The sequence below is a fragment of the Natator depressus genome, chromosome 1 (assembly GCF_965152275.1).
Source record: "Natator depressus isolate rNatDep1 chromosome 1, rNatDep2.hap1, whole genome shotgun sequence".
Classification (NCBI taxonomy): Eukaryota; Metazoa; Chordata; order Testudines; family Cheloniidae; genus Natator; species Natator depressus.
The window spans coordinates 189,185,472-189,209,985 of NC_134234.1; the positions used below are offsets into that span (position 1 = coordinate 189,185,472).

Sequence of the window (24,514 nt, forward strand, 5' to 3'; positions counted from 1 at the left end):
TATCCAGGTCTTCAAAACCATAGCTGTCAGTTTCACATTAGTCCGAGACACAATCAGATTGCTCTTCTCTTCCTGATCCCACCCACATAGCAATCTACAGCAACAAGAATTACTGCAACCTTGAGCATAGTTTCATTACTCCAATAATAGCTTCCTGGAGATCCAGGCAACCTAACAATCACACGAGCTCATTCAATAATAGGCAAGTCAATCTAAGTGTGAACAGCTAACATCAGCAAGTATATAACTCACTGAGGACCATACCAGAAATATTATTACTTCCATCAATAAACCAGTAAGGTATTCCTTGAAGACTGAAAGAAAATGATACCCATCTCTTCTATTTATAACTCAGGAAGTTCTAACATCCCAGCAGACTGGTTCACTTGTGCAATCATAGCAGGAAATGTCACCTTAAGCATTTACAGGCATTATACGTTTTGCAGCCCTTTGGTAAATTCCACCAGCACTACTGACTTTGCATTGGTTTAGTTCACACACTGATAATCTGATGAAGAAGTGAACTGAATAATAAGTTATCTGCATTTCAATAGTATCTTCCTCCTAGGATCTGAAAGAGCTTTATAACCATGGATTAAACCTAATGGCCCTGTGAAGTAGGTACTACGGTCCAACATACTGGATGTGATACAGACTGTTTAAGTGAGCCGTCCAACATTACAGTCAGTGACAGAGCTGTCACTAGAACCCATATGTTCTGGCTCCCTGTGCTGCCACATAAACATCCTGACTCTAAAGGATTGCTGAGATTTTAAGAGAAGGTTTGGAAAACTCGTAGGAGAAAGATACAATTTAAAATGGCATTGACCTAGCTAATAAATGTTCTACTGTTATTTTATACACTGTGGTACTCCTCCCACCCTTCCTGTGCTCTACTCCAAAAAATTTATTACAGAGCAAAGTTATAAATGTGAGTTAAAGCTAGCTTCAACAACAGGGAGAGCCACAAAGTCAACTTCTGTCTGTTAAACATCTTCCCCACAATTCCAGCTGCTTTCCAAACTTAAGTCTTCATTCCATAGCAAAATTAGATTCAGATGAGTTGCCCTTTAATCAACACCTATTTCTGCAGGAGAAAAGGAAAACCCAGGAATAAGACGTGTTGCTCTGCCATATTTTCCACTTTGGACCATATTCCACCTTCGGATACAGGTGCTCATCTCCCATTGAATCTAACTGCAGATACATGTAAGTATCTTTGGGGGGGAATTTTGGGCATTTAGGAGCACCCTTGAAACAGATAATTTTGCCCAGTAACCAGTTATGGGATACATAGCGGGTATATTTATTATTTTGAAATGTGAAGCAACCTTGATAATTAAATCTAAAGTATTTGTGATTTGGACACTTATTTACTGGTCTTGCAGGTCATTCAACACAACCTTTCTTAGAAAACTGACCAACAGAAACACCAACATCTGTATGCAAGCTATTACATTTTCTCTATAAATTCAAGATTTAAGAGGACATTGCAATAAGGTTAGTAAGCCAGAACTTCAACCACCAGCTTTGTTTTGGATGGCCACAGCATGACACATTCTGTGCATGATGACTTTGTTCAAGTGAACCAGCAAAGTATTAATAGCACAAACAAAAAAGTGTGTTTGAATACAGGATCCTTAAATAAAAGCTAAATAGGAACAGTACAATATAATTGGCAACCCAAAATTAACCCAGCATTGTGGGTTTGTTAGGAATTGGTCATTTAGGATCACAGCCTGGATTTTGACGTAGTACAGCCTTCTGTTTTGATGATATTAGTGGGGGAAGGGTTTGATCAGTTGTCTTTCCTTGTACCTCGCAATTTGGGGGAGAGGAGAAGGACAAGCTGGGGAGAAATTTTAAAAAATAATGAGTGGAAATTATAAAAAAAATTGCTCAAGGTCATTGTGAAAGGGACTGCATGGTCTGGGTACAAAGGTCTGACTCTGCTACCTTAAAAAAAAAGAAAAAAAAAAAAGAAAATGTTATTTGACATGAGAAACACAACAAAGAAGAAAGAACAAACAGGCAACTCTACATGCAATAATAAACGTACACCAAAGCTCTCCACACAGAGTCAACTCTCCTACTTGAATTACTCCAATGTGAAATACCTCAGGATCTGCATCAGTCAGGAATCCAAACCCACATCCGTTTAACACTGTTCTAAGATAGAAGACTTTATATGAGGATGTCATTCCCATCATACTTATTACCAGTGATGAGCTGCCAAAATCTTAACAACCGCTTCCCTCCTCACCCCATGAGGGGGTCGTGGCCCCGTGCCCGGCCCCAGCTCACCTCACCTCTGCTCCGCCTCCTCCCCTGAACGCACCGCCCGGCTCTGCTTCTCCGCCCTCCTCCCCCAGCTTCCTGCGAATCAGCGGTTCACGCGGGAAGCCTGGGAGGGCTGAGAAGCAGGCGGCAGCTTCGCGCTAAGGCCCAGGTGAGCTGGGGCGGGGAGTGGTTCCCCTGCGCTCCCCCGCCCGGGGTTACCTGCTACGGTGCGGGCGGCCCTCCTCGCGCCCCCCCGCCCCAGCTCACCTCTGCCTTCCTGGGCCTGAGCACGAAGCCGCCGCTTGCTTCTCAGCCCGCCCCGGTTTCCCGCGCGAACAGCCGATTCGTGGGAAGCCGGGGGAGGCGGACAAGCAGAGCAGGGCGGTGCATTCAGGGGAGGAGGCAGAGCGGAGGTGAGCTGGGGCGGGGCGGGGAGCTGCCGGTGGGTGCTCTGCACCCATCAAATTTTCCCCGTGGGTGCTCCTAAGGCACCACTTTTGGCCGGTTGTTAAATTAAGAAGCCCTTTTAGAACCGGTTGTCCCTCACGGGGAACAACCGGTTCTAAAAAGGCTTCTTCATTTAACAACCGGTTCTAGTGAACTGGTGCGAACCAGCTCCAGCTCACCACGGCTTATTACTCTTTCAAATAGACTAGACTATTAAATCACCAGTACTTCCCTAACAAATTCTTCTAGAGCTTTCTGAAAAGCAAGCAAGGACCTAAATGGGTCTTCATTCTGAATAACCTCTACACACATTCCAATTGTTTCCACGTATGGCCAGACAACCGTAACCACATCCCAGAAAAGCCCTCCTAAGCCTACAGTCAGTTAGAAAGATGTCATGAGAACTGGCCAGCAAGCAAAGGAGGAGAAAGACATTTCTTTCAAAAATCAGCGGCTGGCCTGTGTGAGCTGATTCTGGCTCATGGAGCTCAGGTTAAGAGGCTGTTCAATTGCAGTGTAGACATTCCAGCTTGGGCTGGAGCCTGGGCTTTAGGACCGTGAGAGGTAGGAGAGTCCCAGAGCTTGGGCTGCAGCCTGAGCCTGAACGTCTACACTGCAATTAAACAGCCCCTTCGCCTGAGCTCCTTAGCCAGAGTCACCTGGCATGGGCCAGCCATGGGCTTTTAACTGTAGTGTAGACATACCTACTGGTGCCAACTGGCAAAGGTTCGCTATTTTTTACAAGAAACTCCTGTCTTAGACCTAACAAACTCACTATACCTAATAACCATTTTCATGGTATTTACCCATAAAGAGTAGCATTATGAAGTCTCCCTTGAAAACTTGTAATTCAGTGATATTCATAATTATTGAGAGATGTGTGTATGGGTAATATTTAAGAAATACTGTAACTATATTGAAAACTATACCCTTATAGCCTTGGAGCGGAAGTGAGTCACCAGAGAATCAAATGCTCAGTAATGACCCATTCAGACAAGACGGAGCTGTCAACCCTCCCTGGCTAGCTGAATATGTAATGTATTGCACCATTGCAACAACTCAGAAAAACCAATGGAAACCTATCAAAGACACACTATAAACAAGGCTCTATCAAATTCATGTCCATTTGCATAAATTTCACGGTCATAGCATTTTAAAAATCCTGAATTTCAGTTTCAGACAATTAAAGCTTACATTTCACAGGGCTTTAACAAAACAGGAATACATATTTTAAAATAGCATAATATAAACATGTAAAGCCCATGATGACACCCCAAAAAGTGACAACCACCCCATACCATGCCACCCTTACTTCCGTGCTGCTGCTGGCAGCGGTGTTGCCTTCAGAGCTGGGCAGCGGGAGAACGGCAGCTTCTGGCCAGGTGCCCAGCTCTGCCAGCAGCAGCACAGGAATAAGGGTGGCAATACCATACCATTGCAGTCTTTTTTCTGCTCTGCTGCTGGTGGCGGTGCTGCCTTCAGAGTTGGACGCCTGGCCAGCAGCTGCCACTCTCCAGCTGCCCAGCTCTGAAGGCAGTGCAGAAGTAACAGTGGCAATACCGCAACCCCCCTACAATAGCCTGGCAATCCCTTTTTGGGTTGGGACCCCCAGTTTGAGAAATGCTGCTATAGGGTAAAAGTACACAAAAGATTAGACTTCACGGGTGAGACCAGATTTCACAGTCTGTGACATGTTTTTCACGGCTGTGAATTTGGTGAGGCCCTAACTATAAACATCAAAACCACTTGGGAGTTAAAAGGAACAATGTGACAGCGAGGGGCCTGCCCTGGCTAAGAATAAAGACAAGAGACAGATTCGCTATATCACGGTCCGGAGAAGACACTCGGCACTCATTTACTGAGAAGGTACGTCAGTGAGTAGGGGTAGTTTATGAAAGATGAGGTCCTGGTTCCGTGGGGCAGCAAATGCTGCAAAAGACTGAACTTTGGGATGAGAATTGACTCTATTAGGTAAAGAAGGTAATTATTAATAAAGTGTAGGCCTTAGTTCATGTTTTATTATTTTGTTTTGCATGCAACCATTTGTTTCCATCACTTTGCCTTGTTTCTATTTGGATCTCTATTCTTTCTTAAAGAAATTTCTTTTTTTTTTTTTTTTTTTTACTATAATTGAACTCAAATGCTGTGTGTGATTCAGGAGTGGTGGGCTAAGATAAAACTTAGCAAACCGGGCTACATTCTTCCTTTGGGAATGGAGGATCTGGGATTTATCCAGGGGGACACTTTGAAGGGATTCTGGGGCTGGGGTACATCTATTGTCAACCAGCAGGACTGGTCCCAGAGGAGAGTGCCTAAGTGACTGACAGGCTGGTTGTGTTAGGGATGTGACACCCAGGTGGCACAGGCAAGCCTCCCTCATGCAGGAGAAGGGTGTCAACAAGGTGACTGACAGCCTTGGGTGCCCCGAGAAGTGTCACATCACTATATAGACATGTATATGCTCCCAAGGGAATCCTCACCTTGTCCATAAAATAAAATTCTTAGTAGCATTGCATTCTGACTACTTCAATGGAAGGAGGATGCTCTGCTTTTAGTGATTTGCTATCAGTAGAGCTGCAACATCTGTAGGGAATTTGTCAGGATATAGTCCACCCCCCGAAAGTCAGCCTTAGCCCTCCAACTAGACAGCAGGTGGGGAACACACCCCTTGATGGTCAGACAGTAAAGGAGGCTAATGGAATAACTGTGAGATCGGGTTGAATGTCAACCTTTCTAGTGTTTCTAATATATTGCCAGTTTCCCAGAACTGAAAGCACTTGCAACGTTGTGGCTGGATTTCATAAAACAAAGAGGGCTGCCTGACGTTCTGAAAACAAAAAAACAAGGATGGAATGAAGCAGACAAGTTGTTTGTTCTTCCCTCTGTACTTTCCCGTTTCTTTAGGGCCTGTTTCTCACTCTTCTGTCTTACGAGACAAGCACAGCTGTCGATGGAAGCTGGCACAATTTAATTACTAATGGTAAAGTTAAGGTTGCCACTCAGACACGAGCGGTGGGGAATGATAGGTGCCTGCCAGACATGGGGAAAGGAACATGACATGTAAGGGAAAGCCATTTCCTTTTCTTTTCCCAATACTTCTTGTGGTGGAACAAGGGCAGGCTGTTTCTCATGCATACCATAACAGATGACATACATTAGGACATATCATAGGAGGGGCTCTCTTATGAATCAGGAGCTTTCTATCAAATGCTGCAAGCATAAAACAACTACAAAGCTAATCAATTCTGTATTAGACTAAACAATACTTCTGCTTTAAGTACAGCCCCACATTAGCAGACATCAACTTATTTTTTTTTAAAAAACATCAAGTTTTTTTCCAGTTTGTCAGCATTTTAATATTCAGTACACCTTAAGAACTTCATGTCTTCCAAATGCTGCTCAATTTTAAAATAATTTAGCCTAAAATATCCTTAAAGTATTATCCCCATTTCACACATGGAGAAACCGAAAGATGTTGCAACTTGTTGACAGACACACAGCAAGGCAATGAAGAACAGGGTTTCCTAAACTCAAACTCTGAGCATGCTTCCTCACTGATTAAAAAAATCTCTCTTTCTAGAAAACAACACCTCCAACAGCACTGCCAGAACAGAAAAAGGAGCAGTCTTTCCAGCTAACCATAATATCCCCAGCAGCACAAAATGCTGTAAATAAGAAAACTTCAAAATATTGGACAATCTTAACAGATACTGCTTGATGACAAGAGGATACAAAATGAACAGGTATCTTTCTAGCAGTACAACCCACTGTTCAATTTACTTTCTTCATAACTGTCTCAGAATGAACTTGAGGTTTCCAATTATCCATTATCACCTATAATGATCCTTTTCCTATAAGGATCCTCATTGCTGCAGGATCCTATTCACAGCCTTTATGGACTTCAGCATGTTTATCACTTGTAGGTGGTAACCAGTACCCTGGACTTCAATGAAATTACTCAACTGCTTAAAATTATACATATACTTAACTATCTTGCTAAACTGAGGCCTTAGTAGGGAAGATGTAAAAATGTATGGAGTTATTAATCTGCCTGATTCTTTAGGCTTTACACATTTTCACTGCAGCACAAAAACAGTAACCTGAATTTTAGATCCAGACTCAAACCATTAGAACAACCAATGTGTATAATTTTGTTTCTTGGAGTCCCTTTTAAAAGATTGGCAGACTGGCATCCTTTCCTTGACTCAATTTCCGCAATCCTTACAGGACAGATTTGGCTCCGTAGAGCCAAGTTTCAAGTATCCTGGCAAATGTGAGATGTTCTGTTTTTTATTCCCAAAATACTTTTACAAAATAAAATGTAAGGCAGGAAGGCGCGTTATCCTCTGCCAACCACTGCCTGACTTCTGTATGGAATTTGCTCTTGAGGAGATGGACAGGAAACACTATGGATAAAAGACATCATTTCAGCAAGACATGAGAGGGGTCCTACAGAGGAAGGATAACTCTTCACTCCTAAAATTTAGGTTAAAGCCTCTGGGCCAATTATTTCCAGGCAGGTAAACCTTTCTGCCACAACTTCTATTAATCTGTGCCAAAGTTCACGAGCACTGTCCTTTTGTCATGTCCACATATTCATTATTTCATTTTCTTTTTCACGAATTTTCATCCCTATTTTTTTCAAAATGCTTTAACTTGGTTATGCATAAACCAAGTCGATGATGGTATTCAGCTACATATGACAAAATTTATTTCCACATCTGGATATTTAACATGGATAAATATACTTTTATACAACTTTCATAAAGACAAAAATCACTCGTGGACTGAGATAGAGTATGGCAGGTCTCCATCTCAAAGTGTAATTCTTAGGACGCCGTCATTGAAAATAGCGCAATGGTACAGAGGTGCTAATTCAGCTGTCACAAATGTGTCACTACCACATAGAATGCATACATGGTCCTTCCAGTAAACAGCAAGTTGGGGAAGCGAGACAGGGCGGGGGGGAGGCAGGAACAGGGAATGTTTATTTTTTGTACTTGTACAGTTTGGTTCTATCCAAAGAAGGCAGGTTAAAATCATTTTGTCAAAATCTGTAGTAAAGTTCTTTCCCAGGAAGCGTGAAGCTACAACCAAGTATCAAATTGAATTAGCACTGAATTATTTCTGGTGCTGCTTCTGCCAAACTAGAGCATACAATCAATAGCTTGCTATTGAAGTCTGAGCAATTCCATAACTGAAGTGTTTATATGCTAGATTAGGCTTCAGCTGGTTAGGCTTCAGAGTGTTATCATTCCCCCCGTGGATGATAACGAATATGCACAAAATGGCACTGTCTTTTCAATCACATGAACGCTTAAGGTAAAAATGCTTCTCGTTATTACAAGAATGGGAAGATTGCAAGCTGTGGTAAAATTGCTTTCTTCATCTACAACCTTTGTGGTAGCTTGGAGGCAAAAACAATTTCCACATATGCAAAAAAAGTCACACCTTGCTATGTAAGCTAACATGGTCTAAAATTCCACTGAACACTCAAAAAAAACCCAAGTAGAAATTCTGCTCCATAGCCTGGTTACCAGAGGCTACCTAATAGCACTAGAAACAATCAACCAAAACCTCTGTAACTTTCATCTTGGGAGAATCTTGGCTCCGTTGGCCCATCTACTTTCAGCAAGTTCCTACACACGTTACAGCAATGGTGCAGTAACAGCACCAGGCACTAGTACCAGAAAAGGTTTTCATGGCATGGCATTAAACACACTGTCTAGACTAGTGATTTGCACTGGTGCTAGCAGAGGTGCAATCGCACCACTGTCACAATCTGGGTACATGTTTTTCTAGTGTAGACCAAGGCCTAAAAGTGGATTGGTATGTACCAGACTGCAGCAATAGTGCAGTTGCACCTCTGCTAGCACCAGTGCAAATCACATCCCCTCTCTCTCTCTCTCTCTCTAAAAATCCTTCCTGTGAAAATACCATTACACCAGTGATGAAGAATGGGGGAAATTAGATTTATTTCAGAGTGTTGCATTTTTTATAAGTTCAAATGCAAGGCACTGAAGTCTACAATAATGTTAATGACAAGGGGATGGGTTTTTTTCTTTTTTTTTTTTAGGAGGTGTGAGCAAAGAGCTTTATTTAAAAAATACTATTTTCTCCCCCTAGCCCCACACAAAAAAATGTGAGGGAATATTTGCAAGACTAAGAGAACTGGCTGTTTAACCAACCATGAGAGAGTATATTATGCAAGATTTGTGCCCCATTGCCTTTCAATCCTGCCTTGTATTACAGTAGATTGGAGCCCTATTGTGCCAGACAATGTACAAAAACTCTATAGGAAACAGTCCTGATTTACAGGTGAGAAACAGGAGAAGAGAGAGATTAAATCCACACAAGCAACTCCACAGCCATGCCAAGAATCAAACTCAGATTCCCCAGTCCACGTCCAGGGCCCAAATCACAATGCCATCCTTTCCTCTCTTCTCCCCTGCTCATCTAATTTCAGTCCTGGGTTTCTCCCAGGCCAAGACAGTTCCAGGTCTCTTTCTTTGTCATCGGTGGGTAATGGACATTTTACATTCTGGAGCACTAGCATTACTTGAAGCCTCACAAGAAGATAGCCAAGTAGTCAGAGAGTATCTGTGTTGGCCAGATTTCTAACACATATGCTCTGGGAGGCAAAAAAAAAAAAGGCACGGAATCTTTAATGATTACAAGGGGTCAACAGATGGCACCGGCAAGCACCCAACTGAGCCCTGACACTATTTAATTTAATTTAATACTGCCTCAGAGGAAATATGCTGAATCATCAGCATCACTTTAGGCAGCATTTGGGAGGAGAGGGGAGGGAAGGGAAGGGGGGGGGCAGAGAAGGGGAAGGGTGTTTCCCATCCTATTGCAGGATAGGCAAGAACTTGCTTAGCTCATGAGATATGCAGAAAGTATAATCTTACATAAACAGCACTATTAAACAAGATACTGAAAATTATTTCTCTCAGCTAGCTAAAGAATGATATTTATTTGCATTACATGCCCAATCTTTTTTGTTAACGTTTCCTTCCTCCTCCAGAATATTACAGCTATGATTTTATGACATTTTACTTCACAATTTGCATGATGCAATATTTTTTTTTGTTTTTTAAAAAACTTTCTATTTTCTTTAAGCCTCCCAGGGCACTACTGGAGGAGATTTGTATTCTCTCACTTACATATTTTGTTTTTAATATAAAAAACTTCAGATTTTGGCAAAGCCATAAGTATGAGTAGTGAAAGCATTCTGAAAAGATTTTTTTTTTTTAATCTATTTATAAAGGTACACTCAAGACAAAACTAATTAAAATATTTTAACCTATATTACTAACACCATCTTGCATTGTAAAAAACAAGTATTTTAAATAAATTTACTTTTCAAATAAGAAAGGTCTCTTTAGGCAGCTTGTTTACTTTCTGCTTTGCACTCAGCTGGAAAATTAAACTAGACTTGCCATTTTCATTTGCTGATTAGCATATACAAGTGCAATGCTGCTATGTTTTGATTCACAGCTCTGTCAGGGAATATTTAAAAGTGCTCCAAAAAGTGTTAAAATGTCGAAAAAAATAAGGATTAATTTCCATTTGTCATAAAGTTTGAGATTAAAATAGAACAAGTACGAGAGAGAGAAAGAAAACATCACTCAGACATTCAATTTCTATCTACTTATCCAAATATTTAAGGGGCTCACACCACACAGTCTGAGAATCTCAACTGCCTGATAGCATCCCTTTAAACCATTTCACCTGAAGCCTGGACAGTGACCAGCTTTAGACTGGTCTTTGACCAATAAGAAAAATAAAACCTATTAAACTGATTTCATGCTCAGGTTAAAAATGTGACTAAAGAATCTGCAAGTTGAGCATTATTGATAGTTGCAGCAACACTGATATATAAAGTGAATGCAGGCCTGAGGAAGGAAACAGGTAGGGAAGCCTAATAAAGTTTAAGCATATTTACATGTGTCATTTCATAGAACAAGGAGGCAACAGGACTACTCTGTGCAGCTTTAGTGAACATGCAGCTGGAATGTAGAGTTCAGGCTCAATACATGAGAGACAGCAATGATGTGGAAAGAGTTCAGAGAAAATCAACAAAAGTTATTAGGGGCTGTAGGCTTGACTTAGAAGGAAAGTTTACAAGAACTAAAAATGTGTCGCTTGTCTAAGCCACACAAGGGGATGGTGAAAGGTTCATGGAATAAATGCAATGAAGCCTGTTTCAGGCGACCATCCAAGGAACAAAATCTAAAACCAAAGGAACTGAACACCAGTCAAGTGACTAAAGGATGGAGAAGAATTATTTAGAGTAGTTCCAGGGAGACAGTTTTAAACCATGAGTTCTGGGATGAAATTAAGAAAAGAACAGTTATTGGCTGAATATCCAGAAAAACCTCCTGACAGTGGGATATAACAGGCTGTGGAATGGTCTTCCAAGAAAAGATATGCGGACTTGGAAACACACTAGACAATAGGTTAGAGGAAACAATTATTCTCTGGCTTGATGGGGACTAATAGGTCTTTTCCATTTTGGGTGTCTAAGATTTGTATTCAAGTTAAGTCAGTATTTCACAGAAGTAACTGCATTAAAAAACAATTGAAAGTTATGACTACACATACTAGAGAACTAATTATTTAATTTGTACACGTTTAGAAAATTCTTTGTAGATTCCCAAAATTTAAAAAGTTAACAATTTCCAAATTGAATGAACCTGCATAATTGTATTAAAAGTGTACATTATTAATTTACTTGGACAGGTGTCTTATTTATCATTCTGCATAGTGTATGTTGTGTATTTTGTAAGTGAAGTCTGAATAAAGTCAAACTGCAGCAATCTGCTCTTACATTTCTTTGCTGAAAAGGAAAAATATCCTTGGATTTTTTGAGAGAATTAGTGAGGGTCTAATGTGAATACATTTTAAAACAAATAACTGACGATGGAAGGCTGTGGAAAAGTCAAATGAATACCACCTTTTTTAACAATAGATAACATAACCACAATAGGACATTGTAGTCCAAGATACATGTTGTGATAATTGGTGTATTGTGACTGCACACCCAGCGTTCACTCTGCTTTACTTGGCATTTAACGCACCCAAAGTATCCCACATACCTTTTCAACAAATTAGGTTTTTCTACTTTATCACTTCATGTTGCTAATCAAAGATATCTCATAAAACAAGTGCATTCTAAAGGTGAAGTTCTTGAGATAATTATTTTCTACCATATATAAATCAAGTAACCCGCCTATCGCCAGTGCATGTTACAGAACTCCTCCTTTATGTTAATTATTTGAATATATTTTGAAGATCAAGGACTAAATAGCACAAAATTAGTGAAGATAACTTTATTTACCTTTGTCTTTTCACCAATAACATTTCTCTCCAGCTCAGCTATTTTCCTGTTCAGATGATCCAATATTTCCTTCTCTTTCAGAAGTTCAGTTGTTTCAGATTTCTGTTCCCCATCCAAAAGAGCACATTCCATATCCAGCTAGGAACACAAAACATTTCTCAAAAGCAGTCCAGCTTATAAAGAAATCTTCGTACACTTTTTTTGTTACATTTTAAAAAGCAGTGTTGATGCCACCAAGCATGAGCTTCTACATGTTACAAGGAGATCACAGATATGTAAAAAGGAAAACCTCACCATAAAATATTGTAACAAACCAACGTTTAAATATTATTTGTTCAGCACTTATTTTCTAACTCTCCTCTTCTTTCCTTCCTTCTGTATGATACCGTACCTACTACTTGCGCCAGCCTCTGCACTAACCACTTTTGGAACAGCTGCTTCTTTCCTGTTGTTACTAATTAGAGACAGGACAACTTTAAGGTCCACACAGCTTGGTTTGCAAGTGTGAGATTCCAGAAACCAACAGTGCTTCATAGTCTTGCCAGCACAAGGGTGAGGAGTTTTAAAAAGAAATTATCTCACATCCTTACCCTTTAAATGGCTACATGAGATACAATACTCCCAAGTGAGACAAGATTCTCAGATGAATCCATCAACCATTCAATAATCAGTACTATTCTAATTACATTTAGGGGCATAGTAGTTAGAACTAGAAAAGGACAAATAGATCCAGCCTCCTGCAAGGGAAGAAAATAGTCCCCATAGTACGGAAATATCAGTTAATATGATACTGCACTTAATTTTGGCCAAAAGGCAGAGGATTTAAAGGCTATGTGGATGCATGAGACTCCTGTATAATTTATATATATAAATACACATACACACACACACCACAAGATACATGCATATATTCAATTTTAGCTATTTAATGAGCATGACATTTAAAATCAAAACGTGAAAAGAAACAGGAGACCTCATTTCTTGATACCTCTCTTGAAGATTCATCCATCTGGTCATTTAATTCTTTGATCTTCTGTTCAAGTTCCTCTAAGTTATTTAGTATTGCTATGTGTTCTTCCTCCAGCCGACCAAGCTCCTGCCCTCTTTGCTCATCACTTGTGCATTCTGGTGTCTGCAATTAGTCATTAGGCGGTGTTTATTAATAAAATTCCAAAGAAGTACATTTTTCTCCTTCCTCTCACTCTGTGTTCAACTATTTTACATAACTGTTGCATTGCCAAGAGTTCTGCTTGTATGCCTGCTAATTGACACTTCACTTGTAAGCATTGGGTACCGAACTTCATACTATCCAATGAAGTGAGCTGTAGCTCACGAAAGCTTATGCTCAAATAAACTTGTTAGTCTCTAAGGTGCCACAAGTCCTCCTTTTCTTTTTGCGGATGCAGACTAACACAGCTGCTACTCTGAAACCATTCATCAAGTCTTTTCTCATTAACTCTTCTTGTTAGCTGTATTCTTCAGACACTTCATACATTGTGTTATTTTGGTTGTAATAATCCAACATTCTCTCTTCCTAAGTAAAACAGATATAGGAAGATAAATTTCTCCTTTTAAAAAGTATACTTCAGTTCTATATATAACAAAAACCGGGATGATACAGCATTTCATAAGCAAGTGTCAAAATGAGTGGCTTTTGTAAGATGGATGCACAATTAGCATGGCAAACAATCTTTAAAATCCCTCTCTCCTGCCTCAATTATTTATTGGACAATTATGACAGATATAAAAAGCAATGTTAAAAGATATTTTGGGAGTTTATTTTACCCAGGAAAGCCTCGTTCCAAAACAGCAGCTAGTTTTTAAAGTGTTCCTGCAAATTATCCTGTTTTCTAAAGGCTGAAGCAATAGGGTCAAATTACTTTTTAAGGTCTCTCATTCATTGTCTCCAGACAGAATTAGAATCAGATCCTGTCTCTCAGTCCCTTGCTTTAAGTGCTATACCATATGGCCCTCTTCAAAACCCAGTGAAACTCAACTACCTAATTACTATTCTGAGGGCAGACATTTTAACAAGAGATCATGTGCAAATCTGACCTTGATATTTGAGAACAATGAACTGCATTTCATTAACACTCAGGTGCCTGTTACTGCTCTTCTCTTCCTTTAGCAGAACACACTTTACCATGAATGAATGGTATTCCTTACTTACTAGTGCTAGTAATCCTAGCAGGAAAGCCTCTTTTTGTCCGGTATCCTGTTTGGCTAATGCTGACATAACATCTTCAATTTCAATTTCCCAATAGAGATTAAAAATAGGAACTTTCATTTATGGAAAGAAAGTAAGTAACAGTCATGAGCATGGAAGGGTTTCAAGAGCATAATAACTTGCACATGAAGTGTTTCAATGTAAATTTCAGATAAAGAAAGGAGAGAATCAATATTTTAAGGTGTAGATACAGGGAACTGGTTTCTGCTTAAAATACGCTTATTTCTAAAGGCTCGTCAGAAAGAGTTCTAGAGGAGCATCCCTCTCTTTTTTTCTTTAAAGTAAATGATATCCCCTTTTACCCATATATGCACAAAACCAAGTCAAATAGAAGATACCCTTAAACATGAATTATATTTGAATGCAATGAAGCTAATGTAGCCCTTACTACAAAGGGGTAAGGAGAGAGATAGAAAATACATGAAAGCTACCATCAAATACTGGAGCCACCATCAAGCAGACAATGTGAAAAATCCCCTACTATGAGGTGATGACTAAGATGACAAAACTGAAGAGTTGTGCCTTGACCTCTCCTTTATTTTGAAAGTCCTTAAACGGTTAGCATTGAAATGGATTAGCTGCTGAAATAACAAAATGATGATCTAGTTATATGGTAACTGATTAGATATTCCTGTTGCAACCTGATGTAATCTATCTCAGCGTCTCTCAAACTGGGGTCCGTGGATCCATGGGGGTCTGTGAGGTTACTCCAGAGTGTCCGCAAGTCATGTCCGGGCCCACTGGCCCCGCTGATCAACTCCTCCTCCTCCCCCCAATGCTTCCTTCATGCTGTGGAATGACTCCTTCCCCTCCCTCCCAGTGCCTCCTGCACGCTGTGCAACAGCTGTTCAGTGGCATGCAGGAGGCGCTAGGAGGGAGGGGGAGGAGCGGGGATGGGGCGCACTGGGGAAGGGGGTGAAAAGAGGGGGGGAAGAGGAGGGGTAGGGGTGCAACGGGGAGGGAAGAGGTGGAGTGGGGGTGGGGAAGGGTCGTAGCCATGGGTGGGCCGTGGCCAACCCACTTAGCATCCAGGCCTACACCCCAACCCCAGCTCTGCTCTGGCCCCAGCACTTGCCCAGCTCCATCCACCTGCCCAGAGCTCCTGCTGGGGAGCGGAGTTAGGGCATGGAGGCTTGTCCTGCTCCACCCTCCCGATGCTCCTGTCAGGCAGTGGAGTCGAGATGCGCGGGCTTGCCCTGCTCTGCCCACCCCGTGCTCCAGCCGGGGCATGGGGTCAGGGTGCAGGGGATTGCCCCATTCCACCTGCCCGCCCACCTGGTGCTCCTGCTGGGGCCGGGTGGGTGGAGCAGGGTAAGCCCCCGGACCCCGCTTAAAAATTTGAGGCCAACAGAAACATTTCCATTACGGTGGATATTTTAGGGAGGAAGGAATGAAGGACGATTCCAGTTCTTTCCTCTTCTTCTGGCCACAGACCTGATTGCTTGAACTATGAAAACAAAGCTCGCTGGGAATGTTTCCACTAAACATTTTTTGATCAGAAAACTCTAATTCATCAAAACCAAAATGTTTCATGGAAATGTTTCAGTTTCAATGAACTTTTCTTGATAGACAGGCAGGGGTCTGACAGAACCAGGGCTCTCAGGGCTTCCAGGCTTCCTGTTCCATGGCAGAAACTCCCACAACTCCAAAGTCTGGAGGGGAGGCCCCTGGAGTCTGAGGCTGAAGGAGGATGGCACTTGTGATTTCATTTAAAAATAAAACGAACAGAAAAACTTTGATTTTTCTGAAACAATTTTTTTTTAAATTTCCTTTCTGCAGGAAATTTTTCAAAATGGCGGAATTTTCCATGGAATGGAAGTTCTGAATTTCAACCGGCTCTACATGAAAATTATTCTAAATTATTTGCTCATTCCATGCAAACTGGTCACAGGACCACTGAAAGTTACAACATATATTCAGTGCAAAGGAACTTACAAGTAAAACTAACCACAACACAAAAATGTAGAAGATTAGCCTATCACTGTTCCATCTGAAGAAAAGCTCCCCAAAAGGTAAACAGACATAATGAATAGCAAAATATGAATTTGATTTTTGAAGCGTTAGCTATTAATAACATCACTAAGGAATTAATTTTATTAAAAGGAGCACCCCCTTTAACTTACAAGACTGCACTGTGAAATGAATGGGGAATATTCGGTAGCAGTTTCTTAAGGAGCAGTAGGTGTTTAATGGAGAAGATCCTTGGACAGATTTGGTGGTGTGTGAATAGGTCAACTGTCCCAGTACACTTCACAAGAGGCAGCATGTTGATTGACGCAATGGCTTTGTTCAAAATAAGAAAAAGGGATGGGGGAGTAAATTCAGCCAGGCGATTCTTTTCTGCTCCCTTTAAAACTATTCTAGTTAGCTGGTCAGAAAAAATCTGGTGATCTTAGAGCAGGCAGAAATCTCAGTCAAGGGGAGGAGAAAAGTTATGTGATTTCCTCCTCTTCTGGCAACAGGCCTGAATACTTAAAACGGTAAGTCTCCACCTGACAACAATTATACATTAATTTGCTCATAAAACTCGAGCTGTCTACAGGACGTTTGAAACGCTGCTTATTTAAATCATTTTATACTGTTATTTACCAAACTCCCTCCTCCTGAACTGTTTATCACTTGGGAAAGGTACGTAAAATAAATAGCTTTCACAGCAAACAAAATCACCAACATTTCAACTAATACTGGACCAAAACAGATGTACTGTCTCACTGAAACTTATCTTTAAGCCTTTTTCTTTGTGATTTCCGCCATAAAACCTGAATTCAGCTGGAAGACTTCAACCAAGGGTTCCCAATATGTGATGTTCACTTCTCAAGAATCTTACCTTTGGTATGATACTTAGGTAAGAAGACTCGTTGGAACCCTTCAAGAAGGCAGAAGATGCTAAAGCTGGAGTCTTCATATTGTCACTTAAGTGTTCATCAGCTCTAATCCCTCTAGAGGTAAGGAAAGTGGCAACACTTCGATTGAGATTACTACACTCTGAGAAATCAGAATCACTTGCTGACGATTTCAAGTGGTTTCTAAATCTTGTTTCTGGATTCATTTGAGAATCTTCAAATACAGAATCTTCATCTGACAGCTGAAGTTTTTCCAGTTCTTTATTAATTTTTTGAACATCAGCAACAGTGGTAGCAGCAACAGGATCGCTATCAGGTTTGGAATATTCAGCACACAGGTTGAGGATGGTCTCCAGCCGCTGTCGCTCCTAGTAATTGAAACAGACAGTGCTGAACTTAACATACAAATTTCAAGCAAAGAAAATGTCAAAACTACACAGAGGTTCACTTTTTTTAATGTAAATTTTTAAAGTCATTAAATTTCCTTATGTGCCTTTACCAATCTAGGGATAAAGTATTATATATGTTTATACATATACCTAAAATTATGGTGTGGCAGAGGAAACGAAAGTTAATGAGGCAAGAAATCCTAAAAATGGGAAATAATTTCTGTAGAAAAGAGTTTAATGTAAAATTAGTGTAATAATTTAATGCTATAATATATATGTAAATATCATATAAAAAGGGATTTATAAAGCAACTGAGTCAAAAGTGAGTTGTAAGATAGAGAACATAGAAGCTGTTCTCCATAAAAGATTATGATCCCACATTCAAGATTCAAATTTCCCTTTTCACCACAGAAAAAGATTATAATTATTATTTATTTCCAAAAGCACCCAAACGTGAATGGTCATGCCCAACACAGCTTACCACCTAAAAGATATGTCAACCTCCTTGGACTTTTGGCGATGCTCCTGGCAGAGATTAAACGATTACGCTGATTTTACACAGAACCAATTTACACAGAAATCATTCCCCTTTTTTAGGATTTCCTGTTTCATTAACTTTCATTTCCCCCTTTTTCTCCACACTCCCCCACCAATTTTGTAAGTTGCTTTACATCTTGAGACTTCCACTTTTGATCCTTAGGAGGTTAAGATGGAAAATAATATGTCAGAACCAAAAGTTGACTAAAATGGAACAGAACCTAAAACAGGTGGTTATTGCTTTGCCAGCAAACTGTTAAGTTATAAAAGCTCACACCATTTTCTTAACATTGAGAATATGAACAACTATGACAGACTTCAAGAGGTCATGGCTCAAGCTATTGTAGAAACATTTAATTCCTCAGAAGTTTTGAACAGCTCTGCAGTATTTTTAAAAATTATTAGAAAGCAAAACCAGATTTGTTATGTTACACATAATTTCTTTTAACATAACATTCAGAACAAAGTTATTAGATTTTTAAAAATATACTATAACTTAAGTTCATGTTCCTTTTGTTAAAAAAAAGAGAAAAAAAAAATTAATTGGAAAACTGCTTACCATAAGCCTACTTAAAGATATTACTGGAAAAAACCTCATTAAGACAGCTTCATGTTTTGCATTAATACCAACACTAATGAATAAGGTTTTTGTAAATTTTTCATCTTATCTCTAGGAAACACTTCTAGACTATCACTCAGGAGATTTAAAAACAACAGCAGCAGCAGCAATGTCTCCTCTGAACCTCTCTCCTGCCAGAACCACTACAGGCTTATTCAGTTTCCAAATTCTACCTGGCAGTAAATCCAAAATCAGATTTTGCAAGAGAGCTAACTTCTTGTAATCCTATCTCACTTGAGTCAGCAGCAATTAGAAACAAGAACCAAGTAGAAGAGTTAGAGCAAGACATTCTTTCTGGTTTCCCTGAAGCAAGTCATGAGCGTAATAAAACTTAACACAAATTAACAAGTACTTAGCTTTTAATAGGATTCAGTGAAGGACTACAAAGTTACATGGATGAGAGCATCCACAGTTATTGTTAAAGAGAACAGATGTATGTATTTTTAAAAAAAGATCTAAACCTTCCTGTTTCAGGGCATAAGCAACAGGCATGAGACAGAAATGTCCCCTTTGGGTAGCTTATTCCACGTTGTCCACGATGGAGTTTCTTGCACCGTCCTCTGAAGCCTCTGGTACTGGGACCATTGTCAGAGACAAGCTGTTGGACTATATGGTCTGCTCGCCTGATCTGATACGGTAATTTTTATCCATTCTTCCATAAAGCATATGGCAGATTTAGCAGACAGACGTCAACTCCAAACCTATGACACACACACACACACACGCACGCGCACGCACGCACGCCCCAGTCTCCAACGAGCAATCTAGTCTATGCAACTATCCCCAACCTTCTAAGCCTCTCCTTATTTCCGTAAAAGGTTCATCTTCCTTTCCTCCTAGCTCCTACCTTTAGGGCAGGCAACCCAGTCCCTAAAATACTGCGCAACGGCTGGCCAGGAACTCCAGCATTTATGTATCTCTTGCTGTTGCCACTGAGTGAGGCCTGGCCCTTTGATACTATTGTCATAAGAGACAGCAATGAGACAGACAATATTAGAACATACAGTCCCATCCCCCCCCTTCAGTGACAGGATATATTTCTGGTCTCCCACCTCGTCAATACAGGACATACCTGATTTTAAACCACAACTACATTTTATCTTCGTTAAAAGGCTTATGGGAGCAATGATAAACTACCACTTTGTCAGCGGATGGGAGGGAGAGTTATTTTAGGTATCTTTACAAGTCTTAGCAATGCAGAAAGCTCTTTCTAGCACAGAGGTGGGCAAACTACGGCCCGCAGGCCACGTCCTGCCCGTGGGACCCTCCTGCCCAGCCCCTGAGCTCCTGGCCCAGGAGGCTAGCCCCCTGCCCCTCCCCTGTTGTTCCCCCTCCCCCGCAGCTTCAGCTCACTGTGCCGCTAGCCCAATGCTCGGTGCGGTGGGGCAGCAAGCTTTTGCCGGGCAGCACAGCTGCAGAGCCGCGGCCTGACCTGGTGCTCTGTGCTGCGCGGTGGTGTGGCTGGCTCCAGCCGGGCGGCGTGGCTGCCTGTCCTGGTGCTCTGGGTGGTGCGGCTGTAGCATCACCAGCCACTGGTGCTCCAGGCAGCGCAGTAAGGGGGCAGGGAGCAGGGGGGGTTGGATATAGGGCAGGGGAGTTCGGGGTGGTCGTCAGGGGGCAGGGGTGTGGATAGGGGTCGGGGCGGTCAAAGGGTGGGGAACAGGGGGGTTGAATGGGGGCAGGGGTCCCGGGGTGGCAGTCAGGAAAGAGAGGGGGAGTTGGATGGGGTGGCAGGGGGCAGTCAGGGGCAGGGAGATCCAGGGGCAGTCAGGGGACAGGGAGGGGTGGATGGGGCAGGAGTCCCAGGGGGGCCGGCAGGGGACAAAAAGCAGGGGGGTCAGATAGGGGACCAGGGATGGGCCACACCTGGCTGTTTGGGGAGGCACAGCCTCCCCTAACCGGCCCTCCATACAATTTTGGAAATCCGATGTGGCCCTCAGGCCAAAAAGTTTGCCCGCCCCTGCTCTACCACTTGGGGAAAAAACACAAATTAGGGCAAAAATCTCTCTCACTTTTCAGAAAGTTTCTGATGAACTTCTATATTTGAGGACATGTTATAGAAATGCCTATGTCCAGTACCAAAAATAGTGTCTTTTGCTGTCCTCACTACTAAGAGGGGAATAAGTTATCTCACTTCTATTTCAAAATGCGCAGCAGTGTATTAAGAGGCTTACACAGAGGAAGTTCTGTCTAATGCTATTTCGTGTAGTCTATTTTCATCACTTTGTTTGCAGCCAACTTCTTCTAGTTCCAACACACCTGCATTCACCAGTTCAAGCCATAAATTTTTAAATCAACTGGCAAGCCAAGAAAATATCCCAGCAACTGATGAGATAAAGAAGGTGGTATGTGGATAAAAATATATTAAACTAAATTATGCAAGGAATGTATCATACTAGTTTTCAGGTTACACACTCCAGAAAATATAAAATATGTCAAATTGGGTTGTGCTGTTTTATGTTCGGTGCATGAGGCTTCGAATCAAGACTTTTAAGCCTTTTTTCAGTACATTTTCCTTTTTAAATTTCCTTTCTACTACTGTACACCATTTGCCTGTGTTTTTAACCACCATGCCTACAGCGCTGCGTGGATATAAAATGTATATCAACGATGTGGATACCCGCGGATATAAAGCAGATATCCGCAGAGTTGCAGGGCTCTAGCCACGGCCAGTGACTGGGCCAGGAATCACAGTGGCAGAAGCAGCAGCATGTTGGGCCGCCGCTCGTAGGAGCCAGCAAGCAGCAGTGCTGCTTTTACTGCTGCGGTTCTCGGCCTGGTCTCTGATCATGGCCCTGTCAGTCTTCCTCATTGTCGCTAGAGCCCTGCAATTCCATGGATATCCACAAATATAAATTTTGTACCTGCGCAGGGCTCTAACCATGCCATCTGCTGTGAAAAGTGATAGGTACAACTCTAGTGCCTATATTACACTAACACTCACACCATTGATAGCACTGATGAAGCACTGGATAGTGGGAAGGCACGGCCTCCACTTCAACTACTCCTCTTTTCTGTGCATCTCATTTACATGCCAGGTGTATGAATTATGTAAATGCAAAATGGTGATGCTAGATCAAGATATCAGGGCAGGACTTGAAAAATCCACTTGATGAGTCATCTGTAGCAAGTAGGAAGCTTTTCAGGGAAAGAGGCATTAGGAGAACCTAAGATTCCATTAATAAAATATATGGAAATGGAGTCTCTACCCCTAATTATTGTCAAGTTAACATGAACCAGATATAATCAATGCAACAATGCCTACCGCTGTTAGCAGGCAAGATTGCTCCAATGCCTCTGATATGGCTCAGTGCTTTGCCAAGCAGCAGCAGAAGACTGAAAACTGACCAGAGTTTCCACCACTACTCTTCAGAATCTTGTGAGTAGCAAACAAACTAACAAGAAACTTATCAGCTTCATGGTGCATCAAGCAGCAACAGTATGTGCACTGGAGCTATTCAAAGGGGAGAAAGACTCAAAAAGAGAGACTGAGACAGGGGTAGAGTAGTAGAGAGACACCCCCTCCTCCCAATCACAGATCCAGGAGTTTATGGGAAACAGAAGACAGAAAGAGCAAAGGCTTCTTTAATAGAATTCTAGAAATGTAGGGCTGGAAGGGACCTCAAGAGGTTATCTAGTCCAGCTCCCTGTGCTCAGCCAAGAACAAGTAAATCTAGATTGTCCCCTGACAGGCGTTTTTCCCGCCTGTTCTTAAAAACCTCCAATGATGGGGATTCCTCAATTGGAAGTCTATTCCAGAGCTTAGCTATCCTTGTAGTTAGAAAATTTTCCTAATATCTAATCCCCTTGCTTCAGATTAAGCTTCTCAATTCTTGTCCTACCTTCAGTGGACATGGTGAACAACTGATCACCATCCTCTTTATAACAGCCCTTAATATATCTGAAGCCTTACCAAGTCCTCTATCCCCCTCACTAATATTTTCTCAAGAGTAAGCATGCCAAGGTTTTTACACCATCCCCCATAGGTCAGCTTTTACTAAACCTTTTATCATTTTTGTTTTTCTCCTCTGGATTCTCTCCAGTTTGTCTGTATCTTTCATAAAGTGTGGCAGCCAGAACGAGATACCCTACTCCAAATGAGGCCTCATCAGTGCTGAGCAGAGCAGGGCAATTACCTCCCATGTATTACATACAATGCTCCTGTTAATATACCCCAAAGTTATATTAGCCTTTTTCACACCTCCATCACATTGTTGACTTACATTGAATTTGTGACCCACTATAACCCCCAGATCCTTTTCAGCAGTACTACCACCTAGCCAGTTATTCCCCATTTTGTAGTTGTGCATGTGATTTTTCCTTCCTAAGTGAAGTACTTTGCAATTGTCTTTTTTGAATTTCACCTTGTTGAATTCAGACCAATTATCTAATTTGTCAAGGCCATTTGAATTCCAGTCCTGCCCTCTTAAGCGCTTGCAACCACTCCCAGCTTGGTGTCACCTTCAGATTTTATAAGCATCTCTCCTCCCTACATTATCCAAGTAATGAATAAAAATATTGAATAGGACCGGACAGGACTGAACCTTGTGGGACCCCATTTGATAGACCTTCCCAGTCTGACAACAAACCTTTCATAACTACTCTTTTAGTATCATTCTTTCAACCAGTGGTGCACCCACCTTACAGTAATTTCATCTAGGCCACATTTCCCTAGCTTGCTTTTCTTCCAGTATTAAAGAGAAGGAGATGTGGGCTGGGCTTCACATATACCCAAGATAATAGACAAAGGGGCTTGGGGGGCGTTACGGGAAGGCTTCAGAACCAGAGCTCCATACCAAGTTGTGACAGATTTTTGTTACTAATTTGCCTCAGGCCACAGTTGATTATGCTGGGGCCATAGGATCTCTTTGGGGAGGAGATGACGAGGCACACTAAGTGTTTAAATTTTAAAGCTTTATTAATAAAATAATAAAACAGCAGAGAGTGTTGCGAATGCTTTTATGTTACTTAAGGGAAGAAAGAAAGTCTTAATGCCCCAAGCCCTAACCCACTTTTATACTTACATATGCATGACCTAGACTAGCCAAGTCTGGGTGTAACGTTAGAAGAAGGGTGGGGGGGAAGGTGGACGGGAGTGCTGTTTTGGGCCTAGGCTGTTTAAGGATTTGCTGCGCTTTTTGAATTGCTTTAGCTTTTAGGAGGGTTTTAAGTTTTGGGCTTTTGGGGGGGTGTTTTATTTTGCGACTTTTCTTTTTGGTGCTTTTTGTACCAGTTTAAACCAGGTATTTTGGGGGGGGGGTGTTAACACTTTGGCTTTAGGGACGCCTGGCTTGGCTTTTTTTGTTGTTGCTTTGTGTTTTTAGATTTTGCAGCTTTGGGCTTTTTTTTTTTTCCTGGTTTTGCTGTTTTGAAGTGCATGTTTGTGCAGTTGGATTTTATTTATTTTTTTTTATGGCTGCTTGGGCAATTTTTCAGCCCTTGGTTTTTTTGGCTTACAGCCAAATATTGGCTGTGAGCTGCGATCTTGGGCTGGCTGGGGCCAGCGTTTTATTTTTGGATTGAGCTAGCTGAAGTATTGAATTAATTTTTTTTTTTGCTTTTTTTTTTTTTGGCCTCTTGTACTCTGTAAAGGAAACTTCCACTCCCAACTTGCACAGCTTTGACCCTCCTCAAAATGCTTTGCGAGCAATATACAGTGCTGATCTGCCTTCCCAGGGGACTCCCTGATGGAGGGGGTGGCCATTGGGGTGTGATATTCCCCCCCCTTGAACCCCGAATCAACATTTTGTCGTGACGGGTCACTAATTAGGGTTTTGTTGGTTTTTTGATACAGTGGCTAGGGTTACTGTTGGCTTTTTATATAAA

General features: G+C 41.4%; 1 protein-coding gene across 4 annotated transcripts in view; it reads right to left on the reverse strand.

Moving 5' to 3' along the window:
- PHLDB2 (pleckstrin homology like domain family B member 2) overlaps window positions 1-24,514 on the reverse strand; it is a 104,774-nt gene that overhangs the window by 43,734 nt on the left and 36,526 nt on the right. For all 4 annotated transcript variants that reach the window (XM_074972654.1, XM_074972670.1, XM_074972663.1 and 1 more), the window contains exons 4-6: window positions 17,128-17,511; window positions 13,062-13,205; window positions 12,074-12,211 (exon numbers count right to left, since the gene is read on the reverse strand). In XM_074972654.1, coding sequence (XP_074828755.1) covers window positions 12,074-12,211; window positions 13,062-13,205; window positions 17,128-17,511 — 666 coding nt within the window. The remainder of the gene's footprint in view (window positions 1-12,073; window positions 12,212-13,061; window positions 13,206-17,127; window positions 17,512-24,514) is intronic.